Source organism: Haliotis cracherodii, unplaced genomic scaffold (genome assembly GCF_022045235.1).
Source record: "Haliotis cracherodii isolate W230 unplaced genomic scaffold, xgHalCrac1.p SCAF_9, whole genome shotgun sequence".
NCBI classification, from domain to species: domain Eukaryota; kingdom Metazoa; phylum Mollusca; class Gastropoda; order Lepetellida; family Haliotidae; genus Haliotis; species Haliotis cracherodii.
The window spans coordinates 7,508,626-7,523,646 of record NW_027266343.1 but is presented as its reverse complement, the minus strand read 5'-3'; the positions used below and the strand labels follow the sequence as shown (position 1 = coordinate 7,523,646).

General features: G+C 42.1%; 2 protein-coding genes and 1 non-coding gene across 3 annotated transcripts; 1 reads left to right on the top strand and 2 right to left on the bottom strand.

The window, feature by feature from the left end:
- Positions 1-1,811: 1,811 nt before the first annotated feature.
- LOC139452818 (galactose-3-O-sulfotransferase 2-like) lies at positions 1,812-4,380 on the bottom strand. The gene is made up of 2 exons (XM_071234442.1): positions 4,337-4,380; positions 1,812-3,081 (listed from the first exon to the last, which is right to left on the bottom strand). The coding sequence occupies exons 1-2, from the start codon at positions 4,378-4,380 to the stop codon at positions 1,812-1,814; spliced, it is 1,314 nt and encodes a 437-aa protein (XP_071090543.1).
- Positions 4,381-7,212: 2,832 nt separating this feature from the next.
- On the bottom strand, positions 7,213-7,284 carry Trnas-gga (transfer RNA serine (anticodon GGA)). The gene has a single exon. It is a non-coding gene; the product is annotated as a tRNA-Ser (tRNA).
- Positions 7,285-7,499: 215 nt separating this feature from the next.
- LOC139452826 (uncharacterized protein ZK673.1-like) lies at positions 7,500-14,292 on the top strand. The gene is made up of 6 exons (XM_071234451.1): positions 7,500-7,622; positions 11,146-11,256; positions 12,131-12,268; positions 13,171-13,218; positions 13,529-13,657; positions 14,173-14,292. Exons 1-6 carry the CDS (start codon positions 7,562-7,564, stop codon positions 14,190-14,192), a joined length of 507 nt encoding a protein of 168 aa, XP_071090552.1. The 5' UTR covers positions 7,500-7,561; the 3' UTR covers positions 14,193-14,292.
- The last annotated feature ends 729 nt before the right edge of the window (positions 14,293-15,021 follow it).

The following is a 15,021-nucleotide window of genomic DNA, read 5'->3' as shown; positions in this document are numbered from 1 at the left end:
ATAACTGGAATACTGTTAAAGCAGCGTTAAACCCAACTCACTCACTCACCCATGCATTAGGTAACCAAAACGAAAAGAAGGCGTCGTACCATTTGAACCTTGCAAAACAAAGTACTGAAGTTGTGAGTGAGTGTGTGATTTTACGCCGCATTTAGCAATAGTCAGGCAATACAATATCACGGCAGGGGACACAGGAATAAGCTGCACATACTGTACCCATGTGGGGAATCGAACCCGTGTCTTCGGCGTGACGCATTAGTGTCGAACTGGTCCAGGATATGTATCATAATAAAATTGAGCTATAATACCTTGGAAATCGATTGATTTACCGGTACTTTGTTTCCAACATTTGGAAGCACATGCCATAATGTTTCGCCAGACGTTTTTATTATTCAGTCAATCATTATTCATATTATTTCACATTCCCAAATCATTGCAAAATTAACATGACACCCGATGTCCGTAAAACGAGCATGTCCTCCCTACCGACAGCAAAGAAAGTGCGTCAGGCTGAGGTCACTTAACTTTGTTCTAGTTTGTATTAATTGTTTTGTTGGGCTTCTATAATACCGTTCAAATGATAGTATTAAAATTACTTTCTCCTGTGGCCTAAATTTGGCAATAATATAATCTGAATATTGACACAATATATCCGACTGAAATTATTCTTTTAACGTATTTGTGTTTGGTAGTTTTCCTAAAACTTTGATTTCCAAAAGTTTCGCTTGAAGGAAATACACCACTGACAGTCTTTTTGTTATGTTTCCTAAATTGGTACGATAAGACACTGAACAGGTATTAACATAAATAACAAGAAAGAATTCGAAAGATTTTTCTGTTTGATGTTCCATGCCGCAGACAGCACTATTCCAACTACATCACGACGACCTTCACTTACCAGTCTGGACCTACAATCCAATGATTGATGTCAAGAGCAACGTCCCACGCCGTCCTGCTTTGATAACACGCAATCAGCCAAGTCATCGAGCAATCAACCAAGTCACCGAGCAATCAACCAAGTCACCGAGCAATCAACCAAGTCACTGAGCGATCAACCAAGTCACCGAGCAATCAACCAAGTCACCGAGCAATCAACCAAGTCACCGAGCAATCACCGAGCAATCAACCAGGTCACCGAGCAATCAACCAAGTCACCGAGCAATCAACCAGGGCACCGTGCAATCAACCAGGGCACCGAGCAATCACCGAGCAATCAACCAAGTCACCGAGCAATCAACCAAGTCACCGAGCAATCAACCAGGGCACCGAGCAATCACCGAGCAATCAACCAAGTCACCGAGCAATCAACCAAGTCACCGAGCAATCAACCAAGTCACCGAGCAATCAACCAGGTCACCGAGCAATCAACCAAATCACCGAGCAATCAACCAAGTCACTGAGCAATCAACCAGGTCACCGAGCAATCAACCAAGTCACCGAGCAATCAACCAGGTCACCGAGCAATCAACCAAGTCACCGAGCAATCAACCAAGTCACCGAGCAATCAACCAGGACACCGAGCAATCAACCAGGTCACCGAGCAATCAACCAAGTCACCGAGCAATCAACCAAGTCACCGAGCAATTAACCAAGTCACCGAGCAATCAACCAGGTCACCGAGCAATCAACCAAGTCACCGAGCAATCAACCAGGTCAACGAGCAATCAACCAAGTCACCGAGCAATCAACCAGGTCACCGAGCAATCAACTAGGTCACCGAGCAATCAATCTATTCCGACAAGCACGCTGTTGCTGGGGATCAATCCTAACCCGGAATCGCCACGGAGATGACATAAAAACTTATTTGATTATTATGCTCTTTTCTGAAACATCTTCATCTTCTTAGCATTATATAATTTAGGAGGTTCCTGGAAATGCAATCCCAAATTCTCTAATTTGTCTTTTTGAACATTTCGTAATAATTCTAGAAAAGGATTTTCCTCTTGAGCAAGGAGCCAACAGTCCTTGTTGGTAATTTCAAAACCGCTGTGCCACTTCGATGCCTGGACCTTCAGGTTCTCGGCAGGGGCTATTCTGGAGCAGTACTTGAGCGTACGGTCACGGACTATTTGAAAATAAGCCACCTCCTCTTTAAATATTTCTCCCGCGTTCAAGATTTCCTTTTCCAATTTTCCGAGGAAATGATCGTATACAATTCTGTCGAGTCTAAGAATGTTAGAATCAACCACGCTTCTGTTGTAACGCCGCAATGGAATGTTTAAGGATGATCCATGTCTATTTTTGGCCATGTACAATACGTCTTTCATTGACCAATTCATTCTACGTCGTAGGAGGATGACAGATTCATCAAACACATCACTAACTAACACCAAGTCGAATATCGAATCAAGATGGTCAAGGAATCCATGTATTGTTCTTGCGCCGTTGATATTACCAGGTGGATAGCCAAAATCTAAAGCCATCCGGTTGTTGGTGAAGGATTTCATGGCATCAGGAGGTTCGAAGAATATCGGGTTTTGAATGTATGTTCTGAAAGGATCATCCCCTTTCGCTTTCATAAGATACCCACGACTGAGTTGATTGCGATAGTATTCGAACGCCGAATGAAGTCTTTCAAAAGGTTCTCTGACGATAGCGATGTTTACAGTGTCTTGTGGCATTATCTGGGATATCTTGGCATGTGAGAACACCAGGAGGTGATTGCATAGAATATCGTAAGAGTTATTAGGTGGTATTGGCAAAACATTACTGTGATCCACTAGCTCTATGTAATTTCCTTTTCGCGGCAGAGCGAAGTTCTTGGATCTGGTGTAGCCGAATCTGTAGAGAATGTTCAGTATGGTGGAACTTGCAGCCTTGTGAACCTTCAGAAAGAACACGTGTTGGACTTCCGGACTGGTGTCGCCAGATAAGGGTGTCTTGTCACTATCAGTCTGTTGAGGGATGTGTTTTGTAATTGGTCTATCTCTTACACTTGCTGATCTCAAAGAGAGATTTATTTGTGCATTTGGAAAAAATACCTCAACTGCTGGTTCTTGTCTCGTAAATCCGTTACTGAATGCTCTCACCAACATCAAAATACATGCGAGCTCAGTCAGGGCTACTGCTATGAAAATGAACCTGTAAAAATAAATAATGTTTTTGACTATAAACCTTTATATAATTATTACTGCCAAAAGAGTAGGTTTGCAACTTTTGTGAAATGATGTTTTAAATTTGATGTTGTATTGAATGTGTATATAGCGAAGTCGTTATGTCCGGATTCAACTTTAACAAGAAAACTATTATTTAATTCTACCATGATTCTGATTGCTCAATAAGAGGATTTAAAATAACAATTAACTACATCCGTGGATTTAACCGTCGCATCATAGCTGATGCTATTACTTATAGAAAGTACTTTTTTCCTTATCAATACAAACATACCCGCTATCTATTCGAAGCATTTTATCACAATAAAGTTTGCGTAATGGTGTTTTTATTATAAGGCTTCTATATAATTCATACGCCTGCATTTATTTTCAACTACTCTTGCATGCAAAGAAAGTCATTACCTGTGACTAACGTAATTTCTAATAAACACATGATAATATTATTCTGATTATGACTCTGACGTCATGTAACTGATACACTGTGCAGAGTGGCGTTACATTCACTAACCTACCCACTCTCCCACTCACCTACTCGCTCACTTGCCCATTCACCCACTCGTCCTATCGCCCACTCACCCACTCGCCCATCCACCTGATCAATCAACCACCCAACATAAAGAAATAAAAGTCTACATGTCACAAAACGGAGCCACACAATTTGCAGCAATTGCACCAAACACTTCAGGACGAATTGGCAGCCATTTCACAAGGTTTTATCCACAGGCTTCCTGGTACCATGTGCAGGAGGTGCCATTATTCAAGGCAGTGGTGGACCCACGCGTTACCAGGTTTTACCAGTGCCATGCTAGACACAGACACGTAACCAGGACGTGCAAAGGCTTTGTCATCGTTAACGTTTCACTCAGTGATCTTCCAAACGCAAATAATGTCCCACTAATCGCTTTTAAAGCCTTGTAGAAGTCACAAAATCTTTTGAAAACCACTATGCGTTTATTTTGGGTTGTTTTTGTTTTTGTTTATGCAGTGTATGCAGTCAATAGCGCGGTTTATCCTCTGACGATGTATCTCATCGGACATGACGCCACGAAGGCCCAAAGAACTGACGGTGTACCATGCCACATTATAAAGGGAGGAAAACACACACATGTGCGTCTCATTGACTTTCAACAATACAAGTGTTTTAAAACTCCATTATTCTATAATCTATATGCGTATGAATGCTTTTATTTAAAACTACATATTGAATAAATCTTTGTACTTACCTTTCAGCTTTCAGATATCGTCTGCATAACCAACCTGAAGCCATTATCCCTCAACATACAAAAGATCACCAAGGGTTGCGTGTCAACTTCCGTACAATACAATGTAGATCAGACTTGATCCTTGTCTCGGCCTGGTAGCTTGTCAGACGCAACATGGTGATTTATGTTTCGTCTGTATTAGAAACAGTTGTGGCAATACGTGCTCGGGAGGTATGGGGTGGGGGTAGGGAGGTCACGTGGATCACGACTGGCCAGTCGTCCAAGGCATCGCGCAACGCTGCCTGTCAGAAACGTATGAAAGTGGGTTCAAATTGCGGATTCGACCTGCAATGTTTCCATTCTTGTCTTCATCATACCTAAGCGCAAGGGTTTCACCAAACGTCTAATAGTGGGGTAGCCAGATTTCGCCTCCCCTATATAAGGCCTGTATAACTTCAGAAAACTAGATGACTGAAGCCAGCATAAAACCCAGTTCACACCCTCACTACTTTCGTCAATTATTACGAGTCAGTGAGTGTGTGAATTAATTTTTGACGTCGCATCAGCATCAATATTTCTCCATAAAGTGTTCGTTTGTTTATTTGTTTGTTGTTTAACGCCACACTCAGCAATATTCCAGCTATATTACGGCGGTCTGTAAATAACCGAGTCTGGGCCAGACAATCCAGTGGTTGACATCATGAGCATCGGTCTAAGCAATTGGGATACGATGACATGTATCAACCAGGTCAACAAGCCTGACCAACCGTTTCCGTCAGTCGCCTCTGACGGCAAGCGTGGGTTGCTGAAGACCTATACTAACCTGAAGCTTCACGGGTCTCTCAACAAACGGACGAGCAATTAGAGGGAACTCCGAAGGTAATAGGCCCTAGTGTATGCATGTCGAAAGGGCCTTCAAATGGGACTTCGGTCTTCACAATGGTTGACAACATTATTAACATAATGTGAATAACATCACCCTCAGTAATTAGTTGGGTTTTTTTGTTCAATCGCACCCCGGCGAGGACGGGTGTTCATGCTATCAGCCACTGGTTTGTCTCAGCATGTCAGCTTCATGTGGTAGGAACGCCTGGAGTTATGCATGTCCCAGACGTTTGCTACTTTGGTGATTCGAACAGTTGACAGTTGAAGTCACCCCTCTTGTCATACAATCTTGTGGAGAGTCTTTTGTCACTTTATTTCTCGTCCAGGTGGGTAAATCAGTGGACGTCCGCGGTAATTGGCTATTTGATTGTTATTGAACGATATCAGATCATCGATACACCTGAAGCTTAAGTTTAACTTCTTGGCCCTGAACTCCGGGAGGCCGCTTTAACCAAGATACAGAAACATGATGTCGAGATAGCCTTTGAAACATTTGGCCCGTGTTGGGGTCCCGACAAGTGGATTAGAGTCTCTGTCACGGAATGAAACAAGATAGTTGGTCTTGTATTGGCACATTACCAGTGACCTCTTCACAAACAATTAAATAACCATTATTGTTGCATTGAAATATACAATATGTATTGTTCCACGTTCAACCACGTTATACAGGTACCCACCACCCAGATTTATCAACAATAAGAAATTGTCCCGAAAAATTCTTGATGGTAATAATTATGCTTCAGCGCCAAGGATTAGTCAACACCGCAGTCTCAACTCAATAACATCATAACCATAACATCGACAGACGAACCGGAAGTGTCGGTTCACCCAAAAGTTGGAATAAACAAAAGCGAATGCGGACGCGTGTAGTGGCGCAGACTGTTAAAAAAAGAAATTGCCTTCCACAAAAATTACATCGTTGCAAGGTGTTTTTCTTAAAAAAAAGCTTTCGGGCCCAACGTTTAAAATAAAAAATACCTGGTTTGGCAGCTGTAGCTAAGAACATATCTTATCTCGATATAAAATATCAGCCCTCCTCCCCGTCCAGAATATCAAATGGTCGGTCCCTATGTATCAGATGGCTCGGGGCAGCCTTATGTCCAAAGAAGCTTTTCAAACTATCTGAATTAAAACTGTTCAATATTTGACCCCAGTGTTGTCAATGTACGAGTATATGAAAAAGTCCTCGATTGGACGTGTCCTAGTCAAAGACCCGTGCTCGTGGTTGTATCCAAAGACGTAAAGTCAAAGACTTGAACCACTTCAGGCTTTCCACCTACAATAAACTGAATCAGAGTGGTGTACATAATAGCAAAACTGTTCAAAGAGTCCAACACAACTTTTCATTCATTAATTTGGTTATCTTTTCGTGGAGATGATGTTCCGTAATATACAGACTTGGTATGCTAGTTTCCATTTGGACTCTTGCGTTATGTCTGAGTGAGTGAGTGAGTGAGTGAGTGAGTGAGTGAGTGAGTGAGTGAGTGAATGAGTGAATGAGTGAGTAATGCAGGCCTGAGGCGGTTACTACTTTGATGAAACCCACGAGCACAGGTACAGTACTGACAATCCTAGCAACATAATCCTAGCGAATCGGTTTCTAACTTTCTAGCGTAGTCAAGGGATGCAACTCTGCAGGGCAAATGCAGGGCCTTAGACGACTGGGCCACCTGTCCCTTTGTGTGTAACACCAAACAAAACATAAACTGCACATACGGTGATTTATCCAACGAGGTCAGGTGAAATGGGGTTTAACGTCGCATCCAAGATTATTGCACTTATATAGCGACGTGCATACACGTGTATGTGTGTGTCTGTGTGGCTTCTTGTACTAGTCCGGACTGATGCCGATTTATAGTGCTAGCTCACTGAGATACCATGCCACAGTTTAACATGAATACCCCACTCAGACACAGTATACTGACTCCGAGCCGACCAGTCCTTGTTTTAGACCTTTAATGCCGAGCGCAGGCAGGGTAACAACAAGTACCATCTTTTAACGTCTTTTCGTATGACGCGGCTGGGGATCGAACCCAGGACCTTCCGCTCTCCGGGCGGACGCTCTACCATTAGGCCACCGAGGCGGTTTATATTCCACGAATAAACGAATATTATTCTCTGGGAAGACATGGCAAGGTGATGTCCACCATATTCTCGTATATTCTAAGATTCTTCGTTGAAGGGTCAAAGGCGCCGACTGTTCTTTATCCGGCAATATAGTATGGATATCAACACATTGTTGTCCGACATTCACTTCACGAGCCATTTTTTTAAAATGACATATCTCTCAAATCAGAGAGTCACGTGACTGAACATCCGGGTTTCACTTAAGCGTCGTGTGCGCGTTCTTCCTGTATCAAAATGCTTGTTTTGCTGTCGATGTTTGTTTTCGTTGTGACCTCCAAGGCCACCTTTGATCCCAGTAAGTGTTTACCTTATATTTTCTACCATGATGTGCTCTGAATATGCTCTTGTTAAACTAGGAAGCCATATGTCGTGTTCCCGTTCTTATATTATCTGTAGAATCGGGTTATCTGGTACACTGTCAGTCCTATCTGATACCTACATTGTGGCGTGGTTGAGCTATCGATAGTGTCTGAAGAATACAGGAATACAGGAATATGTCATGTTTGATACAACTTTAAGTTTCTAGGGCTGGGACTGGTAACTCGGGTACTCGGGTCGGGTGGGTACTGAGTAGGACCCGGGTACCCACAGGAGTACCCGGACCCGTGGTTAGTCACGTGATATATTGTTTCATGACAAAAATACACTATATAACTACATGGTTACACAACAATTTTAAGTCTCTAATGTTCGCATTTCTTCACGACTATGAACACGTTCCTTCTGACTTACATATGTTTGAACAAAGCTGAAACTTAAGTCAACTTCATTGTAAGCATGACCACATCGTTTTATACGTGTATCTAAATACATTCTGCCAGGGCTACTGTCAAACTATTCCCAATCGGATATTTTGTATCTGTCGCTTGTCACAACAGCGTGTACCCGGGTAGGGTCGGGTAATAGGGATGTGGGTACCCGGGTAGTAAATATGGACTCGCCCCAGCCCTAACTTCAACCATTCATTGACCCTATAATTTCAAATTATATTTTTCTGATTTACAAACAAAAGTTCCCGGGGCAGAATACAAGTGCAAAACTCACTACCGGACAGTTTGGAATAACTTAGGCGCGAAACGAGTTACTTCCCTTTTTAACCCCAAACGTGACCAAGCCATCAAAAATAAAGAAAAAATGATGAAATGTAAAGAGACGCTTATGCACTTGTGAACGCAACGTTCTGGCAGTAACGAGCCGACGGACTGAGCTGAAGTTGCCGTACCTCAAAGATCGAGGTAAGCTGTGGGCACCGCGCCAACATTTTCGCCGTCCGTAGATTTCACGTCCGTAATCTCATTAATTACGGTTCCCCTCAGAACGACCTCTTTGACCGACCAATGAAATGACTAGAAAGAATTCGACATACCTAGCCAGTCAGAAAGCAGGGTTTCGAGCTATTTTAAGCTGGCGACTTCCTTTCCACACCACGCTTAGAAAAAGTATTTTGACACAGTTCTCGATTCAAAATTAAAAAACTAAACAAAGGAACATCCCGGAAAGCCGAGATTGTATGGCAGCAGAGACCATATAATAGATGGCAGCACTTCCCGCGGGCTATGCAAAGTCGCTTTCGTACAAAATGTGTACCCCATTGAAACGAGATAGACAACACTTGTGACATAATCAGTCGTACTATACAGCCCGTCGTTTGGAACACCCGGTGGTAACCGTTTCAGGGTTGCGTGATTGGAAAACACTGTCACTATTCTGATCTGGTAAGCGATGCTAAAGGGCAACAACTCCATCCCAGGGCAGATTAGTCAGAACGATGGCATTTGGAAAATGGTTGCAGACTGCCACTCAGATAAGGGACCTGTTGCAGCAGGCGACTGGTGTAGGAGTACATGTACATGCCGAGGTTGTGGGTGTGGCTGCAAAATGCAAATTTCGAACTTGACCTCGACCTTTTTAACTACCTTGTGCGCCATTCGTGACCAACTCGTGTTTTTCCGGGACAAGCCGAATAGCGACTCGTGTCCCTTTCGTATCCATTTATGCGACCGGGTTCCGTCTAAGAGCAGACGGGCATACCCAAAACAATTGTCAACTTGTTGCGTAATGGTTCACATATATTTCCACATATATCATATGTATTTCAGATGCAATTTAAAGCATATCTTGACATGCGGAATTATACAGTATGATTGAACACAATTAACTGTGTCTTTGGTATATTTTTAGATGCAAGACATATGTAAAATCAAAATATATTCCAACGGGGTTCTTTGACGAAGAACTTGAAGCCATACGCGCATTCGGATTGGTTTGCCGTATTTTCGCTCATAACATTCATCGATATGGGGACGAGTCTTCATGCAGGTTACGGAAAGGGACGAGTGGTGACGAATGCTAGTGTGCCACCATCTCATCACACCAACCTTTAGAACCCATCAGATCTGATCGCCTACTCCCCAGCCGATGTCATTACATTTTCCATTTGCCAATACCATATAGATCAGAAGATATGTCTCGTCTCGTCTCGCCACAGCAACACCTGTATAACTGTTTATTCGCGCGTGGTGTGGTACATCGTAATTGACCGAGAGCAGGTATTGTAGAATCACCTGTAAATAATGCCGACACTGTACTTAGATACAACGTACTAATGAGAATATGAGAATTATCATAAGAAGGCTGTTGTTTTTTTCTGTACTGTTACCATTTTCATACCAAAAGTGACAATGCATTTAAAAGTTGCCTTTGTGTCATAATATTCACTCAATCGCCTGTAAACATGATGAAATAATTATTTCGAGATTTCGTTAGAATGTGAGATATTCGGCAAGACGTTATGCAATGAAAGACGAATCGGTATTTTTCCCATTAAAATACGCGCACGTGTACCTGTATATTGCATATCTATTGTCACTTAATTTCCCGGGGCGGTCGGGTAGCCTAGTGGTTAAAGCGTAAAACCATACTCACTCACTCACTCACTTAATTTCCCAGTGTGATGTATTAACGAGACATAAAATGGGAAGAGAAAAAGAAACAAACTAAACCTTAATTCGTTGAAAACAAACGCGCATGAATTTGTATGATAAACTGTCAAAACGTTTTGAGAGAAAAGGCCGGGTTCATTAAAGATCGTTGCAATATGTAAAAAAGGTGAAATTTGTAAGACTTCTGCAAAGGAAACATCCAACCAAAGGCCCTTTTAAAATAGTAATGTAATGATATAATACAAAGTGTGTTTCACATGATACAATATACTTTGTAAACAATTAGTTAATTCTTAAAAGGGACTGACGAAAACATGGGCGAAATATTTTAATAACGCCAAAAATTAGTTGAATAAAGTTCAAATGAGTTGAATCATGTGTCATGCTTATAATCCCTTAATGTATTTGTGAAACTAAAACTGTTGAGCAAAGGAAAATATGCTCGCCCATGGGCCAAACCTTTTTCTCGCCCATGGGCGAACTATTTCAATATCGCTATAAATCGTTGAATTAAGTTAAAATGAGTTAAATTTTGTGTATGATACTTGATGGAATACAAGTTAAGTATTTGTGAAACAAAAACATGAGTTTTGAGTTAAGGAAAATATGGTGTAAATGGTGTAAATATTGAGTTTTTAAACTTTTTTTTCATTTTTTCTTCCTTAGTATGTTCCCATGAAAACAACATGCTTATTTTTGTAAATACCTTTGACCGAGACTAGGAGAAGACCGTAGAGTTTCTGGACTTTTGGGTTTCCAGAATTAAAATGGGACGTGTTATAACAACTTCTTTAATACTGAAAAGGCGACATTTCCATATAGACCCTTATACCGTTATCAAGCAAGACTGACAACATTCACTCGCGCCTGTTGCAGCGTGTGTAGATAGACTACCCGACTGCCACTTTTATGACGCCACTTCCTGTCGTGGTATCTATGAGCCGTGGGCCAAGGTCAACTGCAATAACACGTGTGGCTTCTGCCAAGGTAAGTACTGGCTATCTGTATTGTTACGAAGTGGGTGATGAAATACTGTAGTTATCTTAAAATATGACATCTATAATTACATTGACTCGAGCGAAATAACGTGTTAGGATATGCATCATATTGCTTGTTGAGGCGGTCGGGTAGCCTAGTGGTTAAAGCGTTGGCTCGTCACGCTGAAGACCTGAGTTCGATTCCCGACACGGATACAATGTGTGAAGCCCATTTGTGGTGTCCCCCGCCGTGATATTGCTGGAATATTGCTAAAAGCGGCGTAAAACCATACTCACTCACTCACATTGCTTGTTATAAGAGGCGACTAATTTGGATCGGATGGTTAAGAATTCTGAGAATTCCTCCCCTGAATCATTGCGAACACCTGAATCCCGTGACTTAACATTGTTGTAAGTTAAATTATTAAAGTAATATTTAAAAAATAATGTATATAAATTCTTTATTTACAAGATTGTGTTTTCTTCAATGTTGAATCTGCGTACCAAATACAATTTTATTTGCTTCCCGTCCCGAATACCCTCCACATAGACACCCGAATTTCGCGTACCAAAAGGCTGTTGGCAGCCTTCATTCTCCAGTCAGACTGGCGAGGTGAAGAGGAGTGGTGTTTAAACGTGTGCACGTGTTTGTGAGTGAGTGAGTGAGTGAGAGAGTCTATGTGTGTGAGTCTGCCTGTGTCTGTGTGCGTGCGCGCTTGCGCGCTTGCTTGTGTGCGTGCGTGCGTGCGTGCGTGCGTGCGTGCGTGCGTGCGTGCGTGCGTGCGTGCGTGCGTGCGTGTGTGTGTGTGCGTGCGAGTGCGGGGGAAAAAGGTAGGTGGACTCATATATTCACGACATATCAACTCTCTGACTTCCCCTTCCAGGACAACCGACCCCCGCGCCCTCATGCAGGAACAAGATTCCCACCTGTGACGACTTCGACCACGACTCCACCTGCAATGACCCTCAGTACAAGTACTGGGTAGAAGAGCACTGTCGACTTTACTGCCGCAAGTGTACACGTATGTATCCCTCATCAAGGGAAGCGTGGGTGGTGTTGTGGTTACAGTGTCAGCCTGTCGCGCCGGAGCATGGGTTTGATTTCCAACAAGGATGAAATATTTCATGGCGATTTCAGGTCCCCCTGATATTGCGGTACTATTGCTAAAAATGGCCTGAAATTGTTCCCGCAATATCATGGAGGGTGCAAACCAGAAATTGACTCCGCGCATTGTACACATGTGGGGATCGAACCCGGAACGAGCGAACACTTTCAACTCGAGACCACCCCACCAACTCCTCCAACCTTTGACTCAGTTTCCAGAAAATGTGTGCATATATTGTCTTACAATTTCTTCTATTAAAAGAGGGGGCACGGCTGGCCCAGTCGTCTAAGGCGCCGCAATTCGCTGCGCAGATGTGCGTCCTTTGGACACGAAAGAAACCTAAGATTGTGGGTTCGAATCCCGGTTAGACCCGATTATGTGTCTAGGTTTGTCAGCACCATACCCGTGTGTTTCACCGAAGTGATAAACTTCTGAGACCTGCATCACATGGGGATTTCCTCCCACATTAAGCTGACACACCGTGATATGATTGGAAGTTTTAAAACAGCGTTTAACCCAACTCACTCACTCACTCTATGAAAGGAATATCTATATGACCTCCATCTCACATTTCAAGCGGAAATGGACGATCCCTTAATAATTATTGTTTGCTGGCTAATATTTACACATCATTTATAATAAACCAAATCGGCAGAAGGTACACTTTCTCCAAATATTCCGTCAAAGCTTTTGACAATGTTCTTGCCTATTTTCATTACAAAATCGTATTTTTCTATTTGTCTTCACTTATTATTATACAATGAACATGCATGTAAACAAACGATTTTACTCTATTCCACTCATGGTCTGTGTTCAAGCGGAGCAGTTGTATGCAGTTGACCACCCTACGACAACATCTCACCCACGTACGTACCACAAACACATACAGTAATAACAACAACAATAATCATCATCATCATCATCATCATTAGGTAATTATCAATTAAAATTCATAAGAGAAAATAATATACCTAATGCAGACTGACGTTACATGATACAGAATATAATGGCTATTTAACTCACTAACACACACTTTGTCATATTTTATCGATATTATTATTGTTGTTTTCTTGTCTATAATTTTTTTTATATTATGTAAATATAACATTTCTTCTTAAATATTTGTTTTTTATTCTGATGTATATATCTATCTGATGTATATATCTATCTACACAGAATCGACATTGCCAAGCTGCAGAGACCTCGCCCCCGACTGTGCTGCTAGCGGTAAATCAGTCTGTACCGACTCCTCCCAAGCGCTAAGGGCTCACATCACCTGCAAAAAATATTGTGGATTTTGTTCAGGTGCGATATTGCAAACGTTAATATTTGTTTGTTTGTTTGTTTGTTTGTTTGTTTGGTAAGCGCCGCACTCAGCAATATTCCAGCTACATGACGGCGGTATGTAAATAATCGAGTCTGGACCTGACACTCCAGTGATTGATATCATAAGAATTGATCCCCCAATTGGGAGAAGATCGCGTGCATCAACCAAATCAGCGCGCCTAAAACAAGGACTGGTCGGCTCGGAGTCAGTATACTGTGTCTGAGGGGGGTATTCATGTTAAACTGTGGCATGGTACCTCACTCACTCACTCACTCACTCACTCAACCACCCACCCACTCACTCACTCACTCACTCACATGGACCCAAACAAAAAAAACCTTCCACATTTGTATAACATCGACAAAGAGGCGAAAGCACGTAATCGATTTGTTGTGATAGTCTATATTGGTCACAAGTTCAATCACCCCGTGTGTGAATTGATTCAAAATATACTGATATATTATTATAGGAGTTAATTGATTATTTCTTTCAGTTTCTGGACCAACGCTGTAGGCGTTCCGCAGCGCCCTCGGTCACTGACCTTAATAGTGTATCTAACGATCATCATGGCATTGTGTAGCTCTATTTAATAAACGTTGCTTAGTAACACGTACACCCGAGTCATCTGCTTTGTGTGGTCTGTAAACGAAACATATATCTCATTTGCTTATTTTGAAAAGAAAATATGTGCTATAATGTCCTAAACATAAATACACGAGAGATACATTTACAGCGTTTCAAATGGAACCGACACTAATCCGAGCGATTTGGATAAGAAGAATTAACGGTTTTCCTGCTTATATATGTGCATCATTGTAACAGTTCTATCTAAGCTGTCATAAGACGAATTTGGACCCGAGAAAATCCGGGTTAGAATAGGTGTTCAGCCGTAAAAGGTGATTATGCTTTCGTAAGAGGCGACTAACGGGATCGAATGGTCAGGCTCGTTGACTTGGTTGATGCATGTCATCGTATCTCAGTTGCGTAGATCGATGTTCATGATGTCAATCACTCGATTGTCTGGTCAGGGCAAGATTATTTACAGATCGCCGTCATATAGCTGGACTATTGCTGAGTGCGTCGTTGAACAACAAACGATGCGATGTTTAAGGTTAAAAGTCCGTAATAACTCAGTATTATTGTACACAGGTGACCATTCACGAAATGTCGGTGTGTGTACTGATGAAGGTAACTGACCGAATTCCGTGTTTACCTGCCCAGTGGTCATTCCCCCTAATTAAGAACCAACGAAAACAACACGGTCCGAGAGCGAATGACCTCACACTAATATGCATGCGTCAGGCTTGGTGGCCAATAACAGGTATTACATAATGCGTAATGT

Coding starts and splice junctions, on each gene's coding strand:
- LOC139452818 (XM_071234442.1), bottom strand. CDS start 4,380: ATGGCTTCAGGTTGGTTATGCAGACGATATCTGAAAGCTGAAAG. Junction 3,082..4,336: donor CGATATCTGAAAGCTGAAAG/GTAAGTACAAAG, acceptor TTATTTTTACAG/GTTCATTTTCATAGCAGTAG.
- LOC139452826 (XM_071234451.1), top strand. CDS start 7,562: ATGCTTGTTTTGCTGTCGATGTTTGTTTTCGTTGTGACCTCCAAGGCC. Junction 11,257..12,130: donor CACGTGTGGCTTCTGCCAAG/GTAAGTACTGGC, acceptor TTCCCCTTCCAG/GACAACCGACCCCCGCGCCC. Junction 13,219..13,528: donor TACGACAACATCTCACCCAC/GTACGTACCACA, acceptor CTATCTACACAG/AATCGACATTGCCAAGCTGC.